At 41.1% G+C, this 24332-nt stretch overlaps 1 protein-coding gene across 2 annotated transcripts in view; it reads left to right on the forward strand.

Moving 5' to 3' along the window:
- Positions 1-24332, forward strand: part of TIAM2 (TIAM Rac1 associated GEF 2) — a 155775-nt gene that overhangs the window by 73263 nt on the left and 58180 nt on the right. For both annotated transcript variants that reach the window (XM_003428281.4, XM_029052287.2), the window contains 5 exons: positions 254-358; positions 619-697; positions 3612-3704; positions 4837-5082; positions 24116-24222. In XM_003428281.4, the coding sequence (XP_003428329.2) occupies positions 254-358; positions 619-697; positions 3612-3704; positions 4837-5082; positions 24116-24222 (630 nt within the window). The remainder of the gene's footprint in view (positions 1-253; positions 359-618; positions 698-3611; positions 3705-4836; positions 5083-24115; positions 24223-24332) is intronic.

A 24332-nucleotide genomic window follows, 5' to 3' on the forward strand; every position in this document is an offset into this window, starting at 1 on the left:
TTCTGCACATTTTGAATTTCCATAAAGTCTGTCTGTAGACTGAGGCTCATCTGGGCAGGGAGTATGTCTATTATATTGTTGTATTGTACTCTCCCAAGTGCTTAGTATAGTGACCTGCAACAGTAAGCACTCAGTAAATACGATTGAGATTGTTATTCAGAAACTTTTTGTAAAAGATGTCTTGAAGTTCAACTGTGTGAGCACAGTTCAAAATCTGAATCAGGTTTCGTTTTGTTTGGTGTGTTTTTTTTAGATGAAGCAACTGGAACCCAGTCACCATGGTTTGCAGCTAAGAAGACATATTGATGAAAATATTGAGTATAGTATTCCTGCATTATATGAATACATGCAAGAGCAGGTAGACATCACATTCTTATAAGAAAAGTGATTTGGTGTTATTCCTTGAATTTGAACTGTTCCTTTAAATAGAAACGGGTAGAATGTAATCAGTGACAAGTGTCACAAAATGATTTTTAGCTTGGAAATCTAATCATCCCATCACGAATCGTCTACCATAAGACCCAGCCATTTCTTCATTTTGTCTCTAATGTGTTTGCATAATAAATATCGGGATGACATTGTTGTGGATTTCTAGCTTGATTTTATTTTTCCTTGCAGGTTTATGATGAAATAGAAATCTTCCCCTTAAGTGTGTATCACATACAGCTTACTAAAACTGGAAATGTCTCTGACTTTGGTAAGTATGATAGAAGTCCCTTTTCTTCTCACTCTACCCATCACTTCCCCCCTTGGGGTTTCTGCTTCTTACCTTTCCCATGAGGGGCAATCCCAGAGAAGTTGTCGTCCCTTTTTTAATCCTCACTGGCCACCTGCATTTTTTTGAAATAACCCCAAATCCAGTTGATCAAGGAAAAAACTACAAATCAAGTGTTTTATATGAAAATTTAACTTCAACTTTCCTCCCTGGGATTTTTGCTACTTTTCTAATTCCATTTAGCTAAATTAGTGTACTCTTCTGTCTATGAGCAAGGTCAAGTACTTGAGGGAAATCACCTCCAGCAAGTGTGGAGATTTTGAGAATGACCTCCCCACCTGTGTTTTATTAAATAAAATGTGTTTCGCAATGTTTGGCTGAAACAGAACTTAGTGTTTGCAGTTGAAAGCCCTTTGAATGATAGGCATTTGAGTTCTTTGAGTCAGATGGGGTCTTCCATAATGTGTTAAGCTCTTATTCGGTACCAAGCACTGTAGTAAGTGCTGGGGTAGAAACAAGAAACAAGAGTCAGATACATGGGACTCCCAGTGTAAGGCTTTGGGAGAGTAGGTATCTGATCCCCATTTTGCAGATGAGGAAACTGAGGCAGATTAGGTAATTGACTTGCCCAAGGTTCCACAGCAGGCCCTTGCTCTTTCCACTAAACCACACTACTCTTTTGAATAGAGTTTTGGCTTTACCTCCTCTGTCTCCCCAAAATTGCCCTATTCCTTTCTCCAGCACCACTGTTCCAGTCACTGATGAATGAATCATATTTATTGAGTGCTTACTGGGTGCAGAGCATTGTACTAAGTTTTTGGGAGAGTATGGTAGTTTCCCATGACCTCTAGACTGTAGGCTTCTTATGGGCAGGGAACATGTCTACCAACTCTTTTTGTATTGTACTCTCCCAAGAATGTAGTACAGTGCTCTGCACACTGTAAGTGCCTAGTAAATAACATTGATTGATTGGAAATCTGCTCTTGCTTTTCTGTCTTTCTGTAAACTCTTGTGGGCAGGGAATGTGTCTACCAACTCTGTTGTATTGTAATTTCCCAAGTGCTTAGCACAGTGCTTGGCATACAGGAAGCCTCAGTAAATACCGTTGATTGATTGATCATTCCCCCCAGAATGGATATATTGGCCAAATAAATATGACTATGGAGATGAGTCTTGGGCTGGGAATGAATATGAGGCTCAGGCCCATAGAATCTGTGCAGAGGAATTCTTTATAGCAGAGCAGCGTGACCTCACAGAAGGAGCCCGGCCCTGGCTTCTAATTCCAGCTCTACCACTTGCCTGCTGTGTCACTTTGGGGCAGTCATCTAATTTCTCTGTGCCTCAGTTATTTCCTCTGTAAAGTGGGGATTAAGACTATGAGCCCCATGTGGGACGTGGACTGGGTCCAACCTCATTAGTTTGCATCTACTCCCGTGCTTAGAACAGTGCCTGGAACATAGTAGTATTTAACAAATACCATTTAAAAACATATAAAATGGAGATTAAATCCTCTTACTCCTTTCTACTTAGAGACAGGGATTGATTATCTGACATCTACCCCAGCACTTAGTATAGTGCTTGGTACATAGAAGCACTCAACAAATACCATCATGTTGAACATCAAAGAACTTGTGGTTGAAGCCTAGAAACATCAACTCCTCTCATATAGTACTATGCTAGTCCCCATCTGTAAGCTTGTTGTGGGCAGGTAACATGTCTGCCAACAAATGCTAATAATAATAAGAAATGTGATATTTTTTAAGCGCTTATGTGCCAGGCACCATACTAAGCAATGGAATTAGAAGCAAATCAGTTGGACATAGTCTCTGTCCCACATTGGGCTCACACTCTTAATCCCCATTTTACAGATGAGGTAACTAAGGCACAGAGAAGTGAAGTGACTTGCCCAAGGCACACAGACAAGAAGCAGAGCTGGCATTAGAACTCAGGTCCTTCTGACTCCCAGGCCTATGCTCTATCCCCTAGGCCATGCTGCTTTTTTTTTATAGTTCTCTCAAGAGCTTAATACAGTGCTCTGCATATAGTAAACACTTAATAGAAAGCATTAGTGAGGATGATGGTTATTTTTTTTAAGATCAGAGATAGTGTTGCAGTATGCAGTCCTATACTGCATAAAAAATACTATGCATTAGAAAGTTTAGAAGAGCCAGATTGCTGCGTTCATTATAAGCTCTGTTGTATTTTAGCTTCCCAAGTGTTTAGTACAGTGTTGTGGTTTACAGCACTCAATAAATCCATTGATTGATTGGTTGATGTAGGAATCAGAATTCTGGTAAATTAATGGGTGTTGGCTGGATTTGAAAAAAAATCAATAAAGTAAACACAATAAGAGAAATGAAATTTGCTTGTTTAAGTTTCCACAACCTGTTGGAAACAGCTCAGCACCATATGACTATCAGGCTGGCTTTGGTATTCAGATATTCTGAACAAGGAAATGTTCATTTTAACTGGGTGCTTGTTACAAAAATAGTAATATAAGTAACCTCCCATTTTAAGCCGTAACTGTTTCTTGGGAAAAAAATACATATTTTCAATGTAAGATGTTGAGAACCTAACCCTCACTTACCATTGACTCCATGACTTGTGACCTGGTGTTTTCCAAGAGCAAATTATAGTATTTAAAGTTCTCTTGCAATGTATATTTAATTTAGATTTACTGACTACAACTCATGGAAAAGTAGGAAGTTGGATTTATGTTTCTTAAGCAGCAAGGCAATTGTGAAGAAGCTTTTCCTTGCAAACTCTAGACTGTTAGCTCGTTGTGGGAAGGGAACATATCTGCTAACTGTTGTACTCTTGCAAGCACTTAGTACAGTGCCCTGTGCATAGTAGACTCTCAATAAATGCCATCGATTGATTGATCTTTTGATTTCAGGGTTTGCAGTTACGGCTCAAGTGGATGATAGACAGCATCTCAGTCGAATATTCATAAGTGATGTTCTCCCTGATGGTCTGGCATACGGGGAAGGTATGTATCACCTCAGGGTGCTATTCTGGCTTTTAAGAGGATTTTAGAGCATGCTTATTGGTGAATTTTCCTTCTATCTGGTCCCACACTACCCCTGAGATTTTGGTGTAGACAAATTTTATGGCTGAATAAATATCCCCATGGGTTTCAATTTGAGTCCAAGGAGATTGTGAACCTTTTGGGACTGCAGCATAAATTGAGCTTGAGCAACGAATGTGAGTTACTCCTAAATTGTCCTGTTTTTCCACAGAAGCTCAGTCTAATTCCAGTCACAGGGGATCTGGAAGCAGTTATTTATTCATATTTTAATGATGTTTAAGAGTTTATTATGTGCCAAGCTCTACTAAGTGCTGGGGTAGATACAAGCTAATCAGGTTGGACAAAGTCCATGTCCCACATAGGGCTTGCCATTTTCACAGATGAGATAACTGAGGCACCGAGAAATTAAGTTATTTCCCTGAGGTCAAGCAGCAGACAACCGGTGGACCCAGGATTAGGACCCAGGCCCGTGCTCTTTCCACTAGGGCACACTGCTTCAGTTATGTAGTCAAGGGGTTTTGTGGAATTTAGCCAAGTGCACAATAGCTGTAAGAAAGAAAGAAAACAATCCCTCTAAATATGTGGCAGCCTCTTAGATCCATCTGATAATAATAATGGGACCATTCGTTAACTCCTTACTCTGTGCCAAGCACTGTACTAAACACTGGGATGGATACAAGATAATCCAATCAGACATAGCCCTTGTCCCACACAAGGTTCATAATGTAAGTGGGACCAAGAACAGGTATTGAATCCCCATTTTAGACAAGAGGAAACTGAAGCACAGAAAAGTTAAGCAACTTGCCCAAGATCCCACAACAGTCAGATGTCAGAATTTGGATTTAGAGCCCAGGCCCTCTGATTCCCAGGTCCGTGTTCTTTCCACAACTGCTTTTGAGAGAGACTTCCTTTATCATTCACTTCCTCTCCCTCTAGACAGTAAGCGCTTTATGGACAGGGAATATGTATGTTAATTCTGTTTTTATTGAATGCTCCCACATGTTGGATGCTCCCAAAAGTTTAGTACAGTGCTCTGCACTTAGTAAGTGCTCAATAGATTGTGATTGATTCCTTGGTTGCTTCACTTTCCCAGGGCTGAGAATGGGCAATGAGATCCTGGCTATCAACGGGGAGGCTGTAGCTGACCTGGATGTCAGACAGATGGAGTCCTTGTTTTCGGAAAGGAGCGTTAAGCTTACTCTGGGCACAAAGAGCAACTTTTGCAACTCATGGTCAGATAGTGACCTTTCCAGAGACCCCAAAAGCCTGCTGCCCCCTCCCAACCAGTCTCAACTCCTGGAAGAATTTCTGGACAACCTCAAAAAGAACTCAGCAAGTGGTGAGGACTTTTCATTTCATTTTACTCCTAAATAACTAACAAGCGCCTAACACTCTGAGCCTATAATTGTGGTTGGAAACTTGGATGATTTAATCTCTACTAAAAAAAAAAAGTCACCTCAGAGAGTAGGAGAGAACACAAATGCCAGTTGAGTGAATTTCATCGCCATCCCATACATTTCAGTAATTACAGTCATTTCCTGAAAATGGAAAATGACCATTTTTTAAATAGAAAAATATATTCTTTGTAACTTAGATTCGTATGACTCCCCAGTAATACTGAGCTCTATGATTGCTTTCAACCGTGGGGTGTCAGGATGGAGAGATTTTTTTGAAAACAGAGAGCTCTAAATTGTATGCTTCTTTTTAGTAACCCATAAAACAAACACCTTGGATAATAGTCTTTTTGAGTTAATAAAATACTTGATGTGATTGTTTCCAAAAGGGATGTGATTCTATCATCGTCTCTTTGAAATAAGAGGTCTTTTACTAAATAATATGTTTTTGGTGTGCAGTAAATTATATGATGAGAGAGAAACAGAAGAAATAAAAAAGTTTAAGACAAATTATATTCAGTACACCTCCCCAGATAAGCCTTTGGAGATAGACTTAATGCACATTTAGTATTTAAATAAGATTATTTAACTAGCAATTGAAAGTCTGCCTTCTGCTTAAACTCTGAGTCCAGTGTGGGATTGGGACTGTGTCCAATATGGTTATCCTCTTCCTCAGTGTTTAGAACAGTACTTGGTATGTAGTAAGCATTCAAAAAATTCTGAAAGAAAAAGTCCTTGACACCGGGAGAATGGTCATAAAATACTGTAGAAAACTTAGTCTAAACCATTGCCTGAGAAGAACAAAATCATTCAACATCTTAAAGTGGGGAGAACTGCAATATCTGTTAAATCTCTGGACATAATGAACAATTGCTATACACTAAATCAGAGTCCTGGAAATAAAGGTTGTGTTGTACTCTCCCAAGTGCTTAGTATAGTGCTCTGCACACAATATAGTGCTCAATAAATATGATTGATTGAGTGGATTTGCCTTTCTGTTTTGTAGCAGAACAGAATATGGCAAATTTACTCTTATTGAAAATTCTACATTTAGCACTTAGATAATAACTTTAGCTGGCAGTTTCATTTAACTAGTTCAGGTTTCATGGAAACAATCTAAGGGATATACTTGGAATTTACAAATAGGTACAGTCTCTTGCAGAAATATACTAAGATCACTTAAATTGTAGCTCCAATATCATCCATACCTGATAAGAGTCTCTCTTAACCTTGCTGATGAAATTGCTTACAAGATTCTCAAAGTGTATTTACTGTATGTGGATTGTGTGTCTATAAATTGAAATTAGATCTTTTTGTCAAAGTGAATTCTTTTTTCCAACAGAACCTTGCATTTTGTCATTTTAAAATATTTAAGCAGTTGGTAACTTTAATGATACTATTACCATTATTACTATGCTTTTAATATCTGCCAGACACTTTGCTAAGCACTGTGATAGGTGCATGATCAGATATAACTCAGTCCCTGATTCTCGTTTTATAGATGAGGAAATTGAGTGCCTTACTAATAATTAATAATTATGGTAAGTATTAAGCACTTAATATATGCTAAGAACTGTTCTGAGAACTAGGGTACATACAAGTTAATCAGGTTGGACATGGTTCCTGACCCACATGGGGCTCATAATCAATCTGAGTAAGAGAAAGTAGGATTTAGTCCCCATTTTACAGATGAAGTAACTAAGGCACAGAGAAGTCAAGTGACTTGCCTAAGGTCACCCAGCAGGCATGTGGCAGAGCTGGAAATAGAATCCAGATCCTCTGACTCCCAGGCCTGTGTTCTTTCCACTAGGCCATGCTCCTTTACCTGCCTTCCACAAGATATGCAGCAGATCCAGGTCTAGTTCCTGGCCCCATTTAGTTCCCAGATGCCCCTACTCACTCGTCCCATTGTCTTGCCATTTAGGCCATTCTGCCACTTGCTTTCCATTCAGTTCTTTGATCTACCAGCCAGAGGCAGGAAGATTGATTTTTTTTCTTCAAAGTCACAATTACTTTTGAAAGAAGGAAAAATTGTGATGGGGAATTTGTTGTGAGAATGAAGCACTCTGTCCAGACAGCTCTCCCTTCATTGTGGTGGATTCTGGTTGTTCTCCATTTTTAATCCAAGGCATATAGTGGGTGCAGAGCACTGTGATAAACCCTTGGGAGAGTAAGCTAGAAATGGAGACAATCCCTGTTCTCAAAGGGCAGGAGACACTGTGGACCACCTCGTTCTCCTGAAAACCTTATCCAGCTTTGGCTTCACTGACTCCTCATCTGATTCTCCTCCTATGGCTCTGGCTGCTCATTCTAAGTCTCTTTCATGGGCTTCTTCTCTGCCTCCCAACCCTTAACTGTGAGAGTCCCTCAACATTCAGTACTGGAACCCCTTCTATTCTCCATCTACACCCACTCCTTTGGACAATTCACTCGCTCCCACGGCTTCTACCACCTCCTCTAATGAGGATGATTCCCAAATCTCCATCTCCTGCCCTGACCTTGTTCCCTCTCTGCAGTCTCACATTTCTTACTGCCTTCAGGACATTGATCTCTATTTGGTGTCCACCGACCCCTCAAAATTACCATGTCGAAAATAGAACTTCTATCTTCCCACCCAAACTCTGTCCTTCCCCTACTTTTCCCATCAATGTAGAAAACACCTTATCCTCCCTATCTTGACTAATCTCTTTCATTCAACCCAGGTATTCATTCTGTTCCCAATCCTGTTGGTTTTATCTTAACAACATGGCTAAAATCCACCCTTTCTTCTCCATTCATACTGCTATTAAACTGATAAAAGCACTATATCTCAGCTTTGACTACTGTAACAATTTCCTCGCTGACCTCCCTGCCTCCCATCTCTCCCCAGTCCAGTCCTAACTTGACTCTACTGCATGATCTCAATCACCTCGTCCCCTTCTAAGTCATCTTGCCATTCTCCTAGAAGCAGCATGATGTAGTGGATAGAGCATGGGCCTGGGAGTCAGAAGATCATGGGTTCTAATCCCAGCTCCACCACTTGTCCACTCACTTCTCTGTGCCTCACTCCATCTGTAAAATGGGGATTGAGACTGTGAGCCCCACGTGGGAGAGGGACTGTGTCCAGCCCAATTTGTTTGTATCCACCCCAGTGCTTAGTACAGTGCTTGGCACATAGTAAATGCTTAACAAATACCATCATTATCATTATTAATCATTATTATTACAACCCAGCCTGTACACTTTGCTCCTCTAATGCCAACCTATTCGCTATACCTTGAACTCATCTATCTTGCTGCCAATCTCTCATCCGCATGCTGCCTCTGGCCTGGAGCGCCCTCCCTCCTCATATCTGTCAGACAATTACTCTCCCCTTCTTCAAAGCCTTACTGAAGACATATCTCGCCTAAGAGGCCTTCCCTGACTAAGCCCTCCTTTCGTCTTCTACCACTCATTTCAGCGTCGCCTTGACTTGCTCCCTTTATTCATCCCCACCTCATGGCCCCATAGCACTTATGTTCATATCTGTGATTTGAATTATTTATATTAACGTATGTCTCCCTCTCTAGACTGTAGGCTCACTGTGGGGAGGGAAAGTGTCCTTTATATGGTACTCTAAGCGATTAGTAAAGTGCTCTGCACACAGTGCTCAATAAATATGATTGTACTCTCCCAAGCACTTGAAACAGTGCTCTGCACACAATATGTGCTCATTAAATATCATTGATTGATCAGGTTGGGAGAAGGAGAGAGTTTGAAGGATATACATTTTCTTTCATTTTCCCCCCTGTGTAGTAGTAGGAGGATTTATTCCAGTGACAGAAGCTTGTCCAAGCAGTAGGATCATGTTAATCCATCCATGGGTTCAGAGTTAATGGCAGCTGGCCAGAGCTGCAGGGAGGAGGAAGAGTTCAACTGTGGGAGGGGTAGAGTTCTCAATCTGAGGACAGCTTTTAATAATTATGGTATTTGTTAAGCTTTTTGTATTTGTTTTCAGATTTTTGTTTGCTGTGATTGTGATGGATAAGGCAAACTGAAAGAGTGAAAATGTCCATAAGAGACATAAATTTTCCAGCACACATTAGCCAATTCTAGCACTTATGAACTTTATTAATATTCTTCCTCAACACACTCATATAGCTAATTGCACATTCACTTATTTATTAGACTACTCCTGTCAATATTTTATGTTTATCTCTTCCATTCGAATGTAAACTCGTTGTGAGCAGGGAATGCATCACTTTTTGATAACACACTTCATTCAATCGTATTTATTGAGCACTTACTGAGAGCAGAGCACTGTACTAACTACTTTTCTCAAGCACTTAGAACACTGCACCTCCCCAAGTGGACTGTCCGGAGATACTGTTATTCATTCATTCAATCGTATTTATTCAGTGCCTGCTCTGTGCAGAACACTGTACCAAGTGCTTGGAATGTAAAATTTGGTTGCTGAAACAATTCCTGAGAGGAAGTTTATACAATGGAAGTTTATCATTATATTCCAAAAGATGAAAATGTAATTAGAAGGACAGTTGCAAAGATCACTCAAGCCAGAATGATCTAGACTGGCCAGCCCTGGGTTTCTCTTAACATTGTTTTATGGCATAATGTACAAAAATATTTTTCTTGAAAGTCAAATGTTAAGTTTTGAAAAAATTATTTGGTTGCAAAACAGGAGTAAAGGCTCTATTCCAACAGTGACTGGATGTAGAGTTAAAGGATTCCTCAGTCATAAAAGGCATTACAATTATACTGTTTTTGAATGGTACTTGTTAAGCACTTATTAAACGCTGAGCACTGTACTGAGCACTGGGGTCGATACCAGATAATCAGAATGAACTCAGTCAATGACCCACATGGGGATCCCAGTATAAATGAGGCAGTATGTAGTCCCCATTTTACAGAGGAAACTGAGGCACAGCACTCTTCAGCACTCTACTCTCTAGAAATAATGGGAATATATTTGTCAGCAAAACATCGTGGGAAAAGTTGTGGTCAAAAATATTCCCAAAGCCACTCAGACAATTGAATTTGAGGAAAAAAAAGTTAAATCAGAAGGTTATTAAGAGTCATATGAATGCCCCCAGACTCCTTGACCCATTTTCTTTTCTTACAGTAATCTAGCTTTCTGGTTTTGTGTGAGAGAAACTTGTCCAGGCACTAAGATCCACTTGGTTGCAGTTGGTTTTTGAAATGATTTACTTTTGAGAATGTGTTGTTTGATTTTTCACTAGAAGGAAAGAACACTGTGATTATTGCCTGTTTTTTGCCTGTTTGTGAGAGCAAGGCCATTTCGGCATGAAAATGTTGGTTTAAAATGACTAATAGCACTTAGCAAGAAAAATGCACTATTTGTGTACAAAGTTATCCCTGGAATTTGTTTGGCAGACACCCAGATTTTCTTCCCAAAATGCATAAGACAAATGGGCATTTTCAGGGCAAAAAAAACACACACACACACACACAAAAAACGAAGTGGGAAATAAGATATCTCTGAGAACAGGAGGTTTTTACCTATATTAATGGTTTATTCATTAAAAGGACATCTCCTCCAAGAAGCCTTCCATGACTAACTGCTCATTATTTCTTTTCCCACTTGCATCTGCGTCCCCCTTGCACTTGGATTTGTACCCTTTATTTACCCCTCCCTCAGCCCCACAGCACTTATGTACGTAGCTGTAATATTTTTCTTTATATTCATGTCTTTCTAACTCTCTAGACTGTAAACTTATTGTAGGCAGGGAATCTGTCCACCAACTCTGTTATATTGTACTCTCCCTAGTGCTTAGTGCTGTGCCGCAGTAAGGGTTCAAAAAATGTGGTTGATTGATTCCTTGTAATTGCCCTCAGCAATAGGGAGTTTAAAGCCATCCTTCCAAAAGAGAGTGTGTGGCTTATGGTTGAAGGTGGGAAGAGGGAGAAAAGAAATGTTGATATAATGAAAATGGAGTTTCTTTAACCAATCTGCTCTTTCTCATTAATTGCCCATGAGGAGATTTCTGACAGTTTGTGTGTGGTTACAAAGACTGTTGATTCTGCTATGTATACTCTGCTCTGTGCAAATTGAACAGACTTTAAACTGTACTTCCAAGAAAGAAAGTGGGTCAGTTAGTCATATTTATTAAGTGCTTACTGTGTGCAGAGCACTGTGCTAAGCACTTTGGGTAAGTAACGTCTAACAATATAACTGGCACATTCCCCACCCAGCCCACATTGACGAGCTTGACCATGGCTTGTGTAGTAGAATCTGATGCTTCATTCTCAAGTATGCCTCTCGATGCCATTTCTAAAAAATCAAACTGAATGTAGACAGGGTCACTGGGAGGGCTTCCAAGTAGGACATTCATTCATTTAATGGTATTTATTGAGCACTTACTCTGTTCAAAACACTGTACTAAGCGCTTGGGAAATTACAGTACAACACCAGATGACTTCCCTACCCACGGCGAGCTCACACTCTACAGGGGTGTTTACCTTGTGCAACCTCACATCTGGAGAGCCCCAGGGTATTCATTCAAACATATTTATTAAGTGCTTACTACTAATAATAATAATTATGGTATTTGTTAAGCACTTACTATGTGCCAACACTATTCTAAGAGCTGGTGTAGATACAAGGTCATCGGGTTGTCCCACATAGGGCTCACAGTCTCAATCTCCATTTTACAGTTGAGGTAACTGAGGCACAGAGAAGTTAGGTGACTTGCCCAAGGTCACACAGCAGACAAGTGGCAGAGGCAGGATTAGAACCCACATCCTCTGACTCCCAAACCTGTGCTCTGTGCTCTTTCCACTAAGTCACACTGCTTACTGTGTACAGAGCACTGAGTAAGTGCTTAGAGTTGTAAACTCAGTTCCCAGGGTTGCTACTGGAGACTGGACCTTTAAAGGTTCGTCTAGGGTGAGGATGGAGAGATAAAGGGGTGGAAAGCTTGTGATCCCTGTTTTCTGTTCTGCCTTATTACTGCATCCCCTTATTTTAAGCCAGGCTGTTTTTGAAAGGACAAAATTTGTTTTCATAAATAAAAAAAAAAAACCTTGCTTACTGATGATGGAACTGATGGGTTACAATGCAACAATGAACATGCACATTCCCACAGCAATTTTTAAGTCTAGATGGGGACACAGACATTTCTATTAAGAAATAAATTACAGATGTGTACATAAGTGCTGTGGGACTGGGTTGGGGGATGAATAAAGGGAGCAAGTCAGGGTGACACAGGGGCAGTGGGAAAAGAGGAAAGAAGGGCTTAGTCAGGGAAGGCCTCTTGGAGGAGATGTGCCTTTAATAAGATCTTCAAGGGGGAGAGAGTAATAGTCCAACCTGATATGCTCATATGCACCCCAGTGCTTAGTACAGTGCCTGGCACATAAAAAGTGCTTAACAAATACTATTCTTAGCAAATACCATTTTATCAGAGGAAGGAACCAAATTGCGAATGCAGGCACAGGTAATTTGGAAACAAATCAATGAATTCTGTCCACAGTGTATGTTTGAGCACTAGCAATTTTGTTCAATCTGTCCCATTGCTGATCTACAGTAGTCCTCTTATATCTTCACAAATATTTCATTCAATCGTATTTATTGAGCACTTACTGTGTGCAGAGCACTGTACTAAGTGTGTTCTCTCTCATCCTCAAAAGAAAGCAACAAAAGCAAAAAACACCCATCAAAATTCTTCACCCTGCTGGCTGGGCACTGGTCCATTGGGTTTTTCCTGGTAGCAGTACCTGTCTCTGACATTGATGCAATTGATGACTTGTTGCAGAACATGACTCTGGATGCTCCCATCGAAGCTGGAACATTACAGGAACTCATGACAGCATTTGTTATGGGCAGGGAACCTATCTATCAACTCTGTTATGCCTACTCTCCCAAGCGCTTAGTACAGTGCTCCATACATGGGCGTTCAGTAAACAGGATTGACTGGAGGAGGAGGGAAGAAGAGAAAAGGGAATTCCTGAGTTCCTTCAGGAAAGAAGTCATAGTTCTGGCTGTTGACTCCTACATGGAGTGAAGGTAGTTATACAGGAACCTAAGGTGAAAAATATCTGAGGTAAGTCCTATTTCTATGCAAAGGAGCTGACCTTGACTTTCCCCTGGGACTGAGCCCACAGCTTCTGCATCTATCCAAGCCTGTCGGGAAGACGAGAGATTGGGTACATCTAATTTTGCTTCACCATCTGTTGTGTGTGGTTCTTTTCTTCCCCTTGATTGTTGTGGAAAGGAGTGGTGGGCTGAACAACATGCTCTTCCTTTTTTACTTGGGAATAGGCAGGCACAGCCCACCTCTAGCATCCTTGATGTTTTATGCCGCTTGATGGGCTCATGGTGAATTTTAGACATTCCTCAAATTGCAGAAGACATTTGAAACAGTAAAGTGATTTAAGTTAAAATGATTCCCCATGAATATTTAGGAACAAAGTTCCCCATTACTCTTTTTCATTGTAATTTTCCCTTCATCTGCTAAGAGCAGTGATGATGTGTTCATAATTGTTATTTCATTAACTGAAATGGATTTATGTGATGGTGAAATTTACATTTTTCTGACTACTTTTATTAGAGATGGAATTAACATGCCTGGTGCATGGTACTGATATATTAAAAGAATCGCCTTTGATTTTCTGACTGAGAAATTTATCGAACTTGATTCCCAAGTAGCTGTGAAAATATATGGAAAATTAATCTGAAAATCTACCAACTTTAAATATGCCATTCTAATTTAGAGCCTGAAACCGAAGCCTTGAGAAGTGAAATTTCATGTATTAGAAAAATTCCTGGCCCGTTTGGATGCATTTGCTTCTCTTATTGAATACCCCATCTGTTCATTTTCTGCTAAAATGTGTTTTTTTTTAAATCTGTTTTAGGAAAACGTATTTTCATTGGAATTTAAGAGGTGATATCATTATCATCTATTGAATGATAGTGAGCCATACTGGCCAGTATGACACAGCATATCATAAGTAATTAGTCAGTTGGAATAGCAAAACATTTTGTCATAAAAGAGTGAATGGAATTTGGGTGAAAAATTAATGTAAATAGACCTCTGCAATAAGTTTCCAAAATGAAATGCATGAAAAATGGGAAAAGTGAGATTTAAGATTATCATTATAAACAAACAATATACTGTTTCTGATAAAGTACCTGCTTCTGCTTTAAGCAGGAGCAAATATTTGTGTAGCATTGAGTTGTTATTTTTTTATGCTGTTAATCCCTTATTGCGCAGTTTCTGTGAGCAGAGCACTGTATTAATCGCTTGGGGCCGTACAACACAACAGTATAATATACACACTCCCTGCCCACAGTGGGCTTGCAGTCTAGATGTGGGGAAGCACTTACTGTTTGTCAGGTACTGTACTAAGTGCTGGGGCAGACACAAACTAGTTTGGACATAGTCCATTCTCATGTCACAGTCTTAATCTACGTTTTAATATTTTGTTTCTGGAATTTCATATTCAATAGGACAATTTAATGTAGCATTAAGAGAGATGTCTTGAATAGACAAAGAACACTACCCTAGCAAAATATACTACTGTTTGGTAGGCTACATAAAATATTGGTAAGAACCAAATGCTAATACCATCAGAATTATATAGCAGTTAAAATATTGTTTCTTTCTATTGTGTTGATACTTATATTTTTCAAATCCTCTCAAATTCTTCTTAATAGAAGGTTATTAATAAGTACCTGGTTGGGGTGGAGGAGAATCTTTAAAGGATTTAGGTTCCTTAAATTAAAGTGAGAGTTAAAAAGATTGATTACCCAGGTGTATTTTCATTCAGTCATATTTATTGAGTGCTTACTGTGTGCAGAGCACTATACTAAGCACTTGGAAAGATCAATTCAGCAACAAAGATAGACAATTCCTGCCCACAATGGGCTCACAGTCTAGAAGGGGGGAAACAGATATCAAAACAAATAAACCAGCATCAATAGCATCAATATAAATAAATAGAATAGCACATTGCAGTTTAGTTGCTACTGATCTTTGAAGCCTAAAATTTTATTATGAGGTAACTTAACCATTCCTTCTCCTTCTTTTCCTCCTTATCCCCAATCCTTCCCTAAAATGAGAATCATCAGATTTGGCTTATGAGTTAATATGACTATCTGCTATATAACTCTGGAGAGGAAGGAAATTCTCCAGTTTCTGTGAGTCACTGATTTTTTTTATGGTATTTGTTGAGTGCTTACTATGTGCCAGGCACTGGTCTAAGCACTGAGATAGATTCAAAGCAATCAGGTTGGACACAATCCATGCCCCACTTGGAGTTCACAGTCTTAATCCCCATTTTACATATGAGCTAACTGAGGAACAGAGAAGTTAAGTGACTTGGCCAAGGTCACACAGCATACAAGTGGCAGAGCCACTGTTATAACACAGGTCCTTCTGACTCTCAGGCCCATGCTCTATCCATAGGATTTTGCTGCCGGGATAGGGCTGGCTTGTCCCAGAAAGTTGGATGAAATTCATCATGTTGTCCTTGATATTCTGGAGTCAGCCAACTTAGCATTCATGTTGTTCCAGCTTCCAAATCTACAACCCTGACCTGGAAAACAAAATCTTCAGATTGCCAGTGTTCATATTTCTGAATCTTTACCTTGTAGCTTTGTATCGGGCAACAAACAGTGTCTTTTATCTATCCCGATGCTTAGTACGGTGCTTGACATCTAGTAAGTGCGTAACAAGTGCTATTATTGCTATCATCAACGTTATTTACTAAATGTCTCAAAATCCTTTAAGAACTATTATACATTCTGTTGAGCATATGCATTCTCCACTTCCCTCTTTATTTTTGGAGGGAAGTATTTGCCCACCCCACCCCCATGAAAAAAAAAGGAGAAATCAATTAATCAATCTTGTAGCCTGTACTAAGCACTTTGGAGAGTAAAGTATTACAGAGTTGGTAGAACGTTCCCTGTCCCACAATAAACTTACAGTCTAGAGGGAAATGAATATTTAAATACATAAAAAATGACTTTATCTGAAGCAGCTAACTACCCCAGCATGGGTTCTCTGTGGACCCATGCTGAGGAAGAGGAGGAACTGTAGAACTCATTTAGAATCTGTACTTGGTGTGCATTAACTGAAGTAATGAAATTACAAGGATTCTGGCTGAGCTTATGTCTTATGTCTTTCTGGGTGCTTTGCACCTTTTCTTTTGCCTTTCTGGAGCTTGATCCATGTGAAGTGAATGACCTTCCACATAATTGGCTCACATTTTGGGAAGCAGGAACTAGTTGAGTATACCTCTACAGATCTTACCAAAATAGGGCATCCATGTTCATTAGCTATTCATCTAAGATCCTCTAGACTACAAGCTCTGCCAACTTTGTTATATACTAGTCATGATATACGTTAAAGTGCTTACTATGTATCAGGCACTGTTCTAAGTGCTGGGATAGATAGGGTGGACACAGTCTCTGTCCCACATAGGACTCACAGTCTCAATCCTCATTTTACAGATGAGGGAAATGAGGCACAGAGAAGTGAAATGACTTGCCCAAGGTCACACAGCAGACAAGTGGCAGAGCTGGGATTAGAACCCATGACCTTCTGCCTCCCAGGCCCATGCTCTAGCCACTCGGCCATGCTGTTTCTCCAGTGGTAATGGTTGAGAGCTTACTATGTGCCAGGCATTGTACTAAGCACTGGGGTGGATACAAGCAAATCAAGTTGGACACTTCCTGTTCCACATGGGGCTTACAGGATCAATCCCCATTTTACTGATGAGGTAACTGAGACCCAGAGAAGTGAAGTGACTTGCCCAGGGTCACAGAGCAGACAAGTGGCAGAACAGGAATTAGAACCCATGACCTTGTATTCTGTCAAGCGCTTAGTACAGTGCTCTGTAAACATTGATTGATTGAGCATGTCTCTATTTTCTCCTAACCTGGCTGAGCAGGGAGCAAAACTCCAAGTGGATAGAGCACGGACCTGGGAGTCCGAAGGTCATGGGTTCTAATCCTCGCTCCACCACTTGTCTGATGTGTGGCCTTTGGCAAGTCACTTCATTTCTCTGTGCCTCGGTTACCTCATCTGCAAAATGGGAATTGAGACTGTGAGACCAATGTGGTACAGGGACTATGTCCACCCCAATTTCCATGTATTCACCCCAGCACTTAGAACAGTGCCTGGCACATAATAAGCACTTAACAAATACCAATCTTCTTCTTCATCTCTGTCATCTTCTTCTTCCTCATGACCTTGGGCAAGTCACTTTACTTCTCTGTGTTTCAGTTGCCTCATCTGTAAATGGGGATTGAAATCGTGAGCCCCATATGGGAGAGATGGTATCCAAATCCAACCTGATTTGCTTGTATCCACCTTGGTGCTTAGTACAGTGCCTGAGACATAATAAGCACTTCACAAATACCATAATAATAATAATAATGATAATGATAATAGTCCGGTACAGAAGATGGTTTGGTGGGGGAGAGCAGGTGGTAGAGAGGAGGGGCAAAAGAGAGCTCCCCCCCCCCCCCCCAACAGGGGCTGACCCATGACATCAGACCATTCACTATCCTCTCATGGGTGCTCTGCACTCAATAAGCGCTCAATAAATACAATTGAATGAATGAATGGGTGACTGATTCTCTGAAAGAGACTGGCAATGGAGACTGAGAATGCCCTGGGGCTTCTGGTAGCAGCCCAGCCCATCAGAAATGGATCCCTTGTATCTTCAGTCTCCCCTTGACAAATCAGACTTCAGCAACTCCTCTGTGGATCAGTATGGCAATCAATCTATCAATGGTATTCACTGAGTGCTTTCTATTTGCAGAGCATTGTACTAAGCACTTGGGAGAATACAATTTAACAGGACTGATAGACATGTTCCCTGCCCACAGTGAGCTTGCTGTCTTTTAGAAGGGGAGCAGAGCTCAAGTCCTGAAGTCTTTGACCCAGACTTTGGCCCATACTTCTGGAAGAAGATTTCAATTTTATGTGGTGTAGTGGGTGTGGGGGTCAACTTGGTGGACTTCTAGGATTTAGGGGCAGTGGTGTTGGTCAAAGGGAGCATACTGGTTTTTGGTTTGTTTTTTTTGCATGGGTGATAATTCCTTAGCTGATATACTCGTTGAGATTTGCTGACCTAGTGATTAGAATAGAGCCACAAAAGTGGCATGAGGTGGCCTAGCCCAAGCAGGCAGCTCTCGTTTGTATTCCTCAGGGAAATAAATGTCAGAGCCCTCATCCCTGAATATCAACAGGAAGCAGCAGGGCCTGCTGCATAGAGCACAGCCCAGGGAATCACAAGGACCTGGGTTCTTATCCTGGCTCTGCCACTTGTCTGCTGTGTGATGTTGGGCAAGTCATTTCATTTTTCTGTGTCTCAATTATGTCATCCATTAAATGGGCATTAAAACCGTGAGCCCCATGTGGGACATGGACTGTATCCAACCTGATTAGCTGGTAACTTCCTCAGCGTTTAGAACAGTGCTTGAAACGTAGGAAGCCTTTAACAAATACCGCCATTATTATTATTATTTTTAATAACTTCACTATATACAAAACAGATACCTTTAATTTATAGCACAAACACTGTGGGTGAATTAGGGTTAAGAGAACCTTAACTTGAGGTTTCTGTTTTTTATTTAATATTCTTGATGTTGCTTTAGCACCACTTTCTGCCTGTAATTGTATAGGATTGGAGGTTGCCAACTTTTTGTTTGACAATGGTGTTTCAGTGGGGTGTGTACTGACATTTAAACTTGCTGGGAAGGAACAGGATTACCAGTATTCTTGTATATTTCTGCTACCTAAATGCAAGAGAATGCTACTATTGTTAGCCCTGTTACTTTCCGCTCTGTCTGTGAAGTGCCTTGACACTAATTGTAGAGGCGGGCAGCACTGAGTAATAGGAGAAAGCAGTCTTGCCCCCTGCTTCTTCTAACTTACTAAGACTTTCTCAGATGGGAGTGTGTAGATTCTTGGGCCGCCACGCCATCAGCGACTTGGGCCCTTCCCGGGGAGGTCCAGCTCCATTTCTGAGTCTGCAGATCCCAGCTACTTCCCCAGCTGCAAGGGCCTCCTCTAAGAGTCCTATGCTGCTATTTTTAAACTGAGATTGTCGTCTACTAGTCTGATTCTAAAAGATGGCACCTGGAGGTTTAATAAGAATGGTATTTGTTAAGCACTTACCAGGCACTGTACTGAGCACTGGGGTGAATATAAGCAAATTGGTTTGGACATAGCACTTGTCCCACGTGGGGCTCACAGTCTCAATCCCCGTTTTACAGACGAGGTCACTGAGGCACAGAGAAGTCAAGTGACTTGCCTAAGGTTACACAGAAGACAAGTGACAGACTGGGATTAGAACCCAGTTCCTTCTGATCCCCAGACCCGTGCTCTATAATAATAATAATAATAATGTTGGTATTTGTTAAGCGCTTACTATGTGCCAAGCACTGTTCTAAGTGCTGGGGTAGACACGGGAATCAGGTGATCCCACGTGGGGCTCACAGTCTTAATCCCCATTTTACAGATGAGGTAACTGAGGCACCGAGAAGTTGTGACTTGCCCAAAGTCACACAGCTGACAAGTGGCCGAGCAGGGATTCGAACCCATGACCTCTGACTCCAAAGCCCGTGCTCTTTCCACTGAACCACACTGCTTCCATTAGGCAATGCCGCTAATCTGTAAATATGATTGACTGACAGTAAGACAAATGTCTTGGCAAAATTTGTTTCTCCATCCTAACTGCTGCCAATGTGTATAATTCCAGGGTCATGAATGGGGGCTAGTTAAAGGCCTGTCCTGACCCTCCCCTCTCCTATTGATTCCCTATAAGTGTTCTCCATTTTATGAGGCCACTGTCAGTTTCAAATCCTTACCATCGACTTTAAAGCACTAAATCACCTTTTTCCCTGATTTCCTACTACAGCCTCTAGACTCTAAACTCATGGTCAGGACAGCGCCAGCTAATTCTGTTGTATTGTGCTCTCCCAAGCATATAGTACAGTGCTCCGCACATTGGTTGATTACAGCCCAGCCCTCACACTTCCCTGCTCTAACGCCTACCTGCTCACTGTACCTCCATCTCATCTATCTCGTTGCCAACTTCTTGCCCACGTCCTGCCTCTGATCTGGAACTCCCTCCCTCTGAACTCCCTCCCTCTTCGTATCTGACAGATGTTCACTCTCCTCCTCTTCAAAGCTGTATTAAAAACACATCTCCTCCAAGAGGTCTTTCCCCTCTAAACCCTCACCTTCTCTTCTCCCACTCCCTTCTGTGTCACCCTTGCACTGGGATTTGCCCCCTTTATTCACTCCTCCCCCAGCCCCACAGCACTTATGTACATATTCATCATTTATTTATATCACTGTCTGTATCCCCCTTTAGACTGTAAGCTCCCTGTGGACAGGGAATGTGTTTACATATACTTTGTTATACTGTACTCTCCCAAGCACTTAATACAGTGCTCTGTAACAGTCAGCACTCCATAAGTATGATTGGTTGATTTTCAAAACCAATCCATGCATTTCATTCTAATAGGAAGTTGTAAGTGGGGTCACCCTAGATGCTACCCTGACCTTGATTTTAAAAAGAGCAATTCCTGGAACTGACCTGGCCTCAGGGGGCCATTCAAGGCATTCTTAATGACCTTTGAACCAGAGAGAGCCTGAGGTTAGCTTCTCCTGCCCTGTTTCCCACAGATAAGCTGTGGACTTTTGGCTCCTTGGGTCTTGTTCAGAAAATAACCTGCCACCATTCACTAGGGCATTAGCATTCTTCTCCCCATTCCTTGTCCCTTTCTCCTTCACTTTACACACAATCTCTTCCTTCCTTCAACTTTTTTCTCTGTCTTTTCCTTTCCATCCCCCTATTTTACCTAAACAATCGTTTGCCTTTCTGTGACCTTTTATTCACAGATCTTTTAAAAAAAGTATTCCTTGATAAGCACTTATTGTGTGCCTAAAACTGTACTAAGTGCTGGAAAAAATACAAGACAATACAGTAATCAGGTTGGACAGAGTCCCTGCCTCACATGGAGCTCACAGTCTAAGGAGGGAATAGAATTGAATCCTCACTTTGCAGATGAGATAACTGAGTTACAGAGAAGATAAGAGGTGTCACAAGGCAGACAAGTGGCAAAGTCTGGGATTAGAACCCAGATCCTTCTGACTCCCAGGTCCATGCTGTTTCCACTAGGCCATGCAGCTTCCCTGTTCCTCGCAAAATAAGGAAAAATATTTTGAAAAGGCAGTTTACCATCTCTCTACATCTCTCCCTTTATTTCCAGGCTGTTGAGCTCAGCAAGCACTTTCTGTTTGGTTACAGTTCTAGCCCATAATAAATGATGCCTGTCCAGTAGATATTTGCAAGTTTGCAGGAATGCTTGTGTGTATAAGAACGAAGAAAGACATAATAATAACAAGGAGGGTATTTGTTAAGGACTCTCTATGTGCCAGGCACTGTACTAAGTGCTGGGGTGGATAAAAGCAAATCGGTTTGACAAAGTCCCTTTCCCACATGGGGCTCAGAGTCTCAGTCCCCATTTTATAGATGAAGCAACTGAAGCCCAGAGAAGTGAAGTTACTTGCTCAGGGTCACACAGCAGATAAGTGTCAAGAGTCAGGATTAGATGCCATAACCTCCTGACTCCCAGGCCCGTGCTCTATCCATTGCAACATGTTGCTTCCCTATGGCATTAATGAGCTGTTTGTGCTTTGTGCTTTTTTCTCCCCCTATCGTTAATGACCCTGAACTTCCATTTTATGCTTCCTGCATTTGGTAATCTGGGTCATCCCGATTCCTCAGGAATTGTATCCCTTTGGTCACAAGAAAAGGTCCGAATGGTTGCCAGGGACTCCAGTTTTGTTCCCCTAGTTAGGCAGTTTGCTTTAGTGTTGACTTTGGAGGCCTTGCTAGTCAGTTCAGTAAACAAGTATTGGATGTCTGTGGGGGCACAAAGTGCTGTAGCCGCAGCCCCGGTAGGAGATGAGGATGTTTTTCCGTGTGGCCTACTTAAGCTCTCATCTCTCTTCCAAGGCAAATAGCAGAGGCCGTCAGCCTGCTGAGTACTTGTGGAGCCAGGATAACCAGGTGCAGACTCAAAGTGCAATCACATAGGTCCCTGATCGTTCACTTCTGGTCTGAGCCATTGCTGAGCTGTTATTATGGATTACTTTTGCATTTAAAGTGCCAGTGTACGTTTAGGGCCAATCTGAGGAGTGTGGGAGAAGTCAGGAGGTTAACCTAGGTTAGTGCTTCAAAAATAAAATCAGCAACTCAGCAAACATCACTGCAACCACTAGCTAGTGATCTTTCTAATTTGCCATTCATTCATTCAGTTGAGGTATTGAGCACTTACTGTGTGCCGAGCACTATAATAAGTGCTTGGGTGAGTATAATATAACAGTAAACAGACACATTCCCTGCCCGCAACAAGCTAACAGTCTAGAGAGGAGTGAGCTGATGTGCTGGTTGGTGGGGGGTGGGGGCCGGGTTTTATGAGTATTTGAACATGGAAAGGTCGATTCTTTCTAAATAGTCTTTTAGTTAGTCTAAATTGTGTGTTTTTGCATATATACCTAGTAATTATTGTGGTATTGGCTAAGTGCTTACTATGTGCCAATCACTATTCAAAGCACTGGGATAGATACAAGCTAATCAGAAACACTGTGACTTAGTGGATGGAGCGTGCTCTGCACACAGTAAACGCTCAGTAAATACACTGGAGTGAACAAATGGGCCTTGGAGTCAGAAGGATATGGGTTCTAATCCTGGATCCACTGCTTGTCTGCTGTGTGACCTAGGGCAAGTCACTTCACTTCTGTGTGTCTCATATACCTCATCTGTAAAATGGGGAGTAAGATTGTGAGCCCCATGTGGGACTGGAGCTGTGTCTAACCTGATTAATTTGTACCTAATCCAGCTCTCTCCAGTGGTTAACAAATACCATTAACAGCAATAGGTCAGACACAATCCCTGTCCCACAGGAGGCTCATAGTCTGGAGAATAGGAAGGACAGATATTTCATCCCTGTTTTACAGATGAGGAAATTGAGGCCCAGAGAAGTGTAATAACTTGCCCAAGATCACACAGCAGGCAAATGGCAGAGGCAGAATTAGAACCCAGGCCCTCTGACTCCCCAGCATGGGCTCTTTCCACTAGGCCTTGCTGCTACATCCAAATATCATCTCATCATCAGTAGTATTTATTGAGGTCTTATGTGTAGAGCCCTGTAATAAGTGCTTGGGAGAGTAAAGTACAACAGAGTTGGTAAGCACGCTCCCTGCCCTCAAAGAGCTCTCAATCTAGAGGGAGCGACAGACATCAATGAATTAAACAATTCATAATAATGAAATATATATATATATATATATATATATATATATATACATGCACACATTATATATAGTTTTTGCCCACATCTCTATGTAACTACATATAGTTACATAGAGATGTGGGCAAAAGCTGAGAGGGCCATTTAATTTTCAGCACTGGCTGTTTAAGTTTAATCAGACTACCAATTCAAGAAGTATTAAAATCGCATCCTCAAATTAGCAGTCTGTTGTGATGAGAATGTACGTTGTGATGAGAATGTACCATGTGATGCTTGCCTAGCAACCACTGGACATGTCATTTTCAAATGTATGTAGAGAAAAACAAAGCATTTAAAGGTTGAAGAGATAATCAGTATCAACTGATTATTTTTGGCCCACTGAAAGAGTATAAAATCAGGGAAGCTGGAGCTGCTGTAAGAGAGAACTGATTCTTAAACAAAATAATTTTTCACTGGACATTTTAATCAGTGGCTAGAAGACAGGAAGAGAATACGCTATCTTTGGTTAATGTGAGTCAAGATCTGATTTTATAAGAGCTGTACAACATGACAATCTAAGAGTCATGCACTAACTCCACCTGAACTTCAAAATTGTCATTGTCTTTTTATCTAGTCCTCGGACTCACTCAGATGTTTGTATGTGTCTTCCCATTGTCAGAAATGCATAAACTTGAGTTTTCTTCTCCCTTTCTCTTTTAATGCAGATTTCAGCAATGTGCCTGATGTTGCTGCTGGCCTGAAAAGGAGCCGGACAGATGGTCTTCTGGATGAAGAAGACACATCCAGAGACAAAGGCGAACAAGCTCTCAGGGTAGGAACCATTTCCAATGCTCAGTTGTTGATTTTGGGACAAGATCAAGGTTGGGATTTGGTTTAATTTTAACCTTCAGTCAGTCAATCATATTTATTGAAATGCTTACT

The sequence above is a fragment of the Ornithorhynchus anatinus genome, chromosome 2 (genome assembly GCF_004115215.2).
Source record: "Ornithorhynchus anatinus isolate Pmale09 chromosome 2, mOrnAna1.pri.v4, whole genome shotgun sequence".
Classification (NCBI taxonomy): domain Eukaryota; kingdom Metazoa; phylum Chordata; class Mammalia; order Monotremata; family Ornithorhynchidae; genus Ornithorhynchus; species Ornithorhynchus anatinus.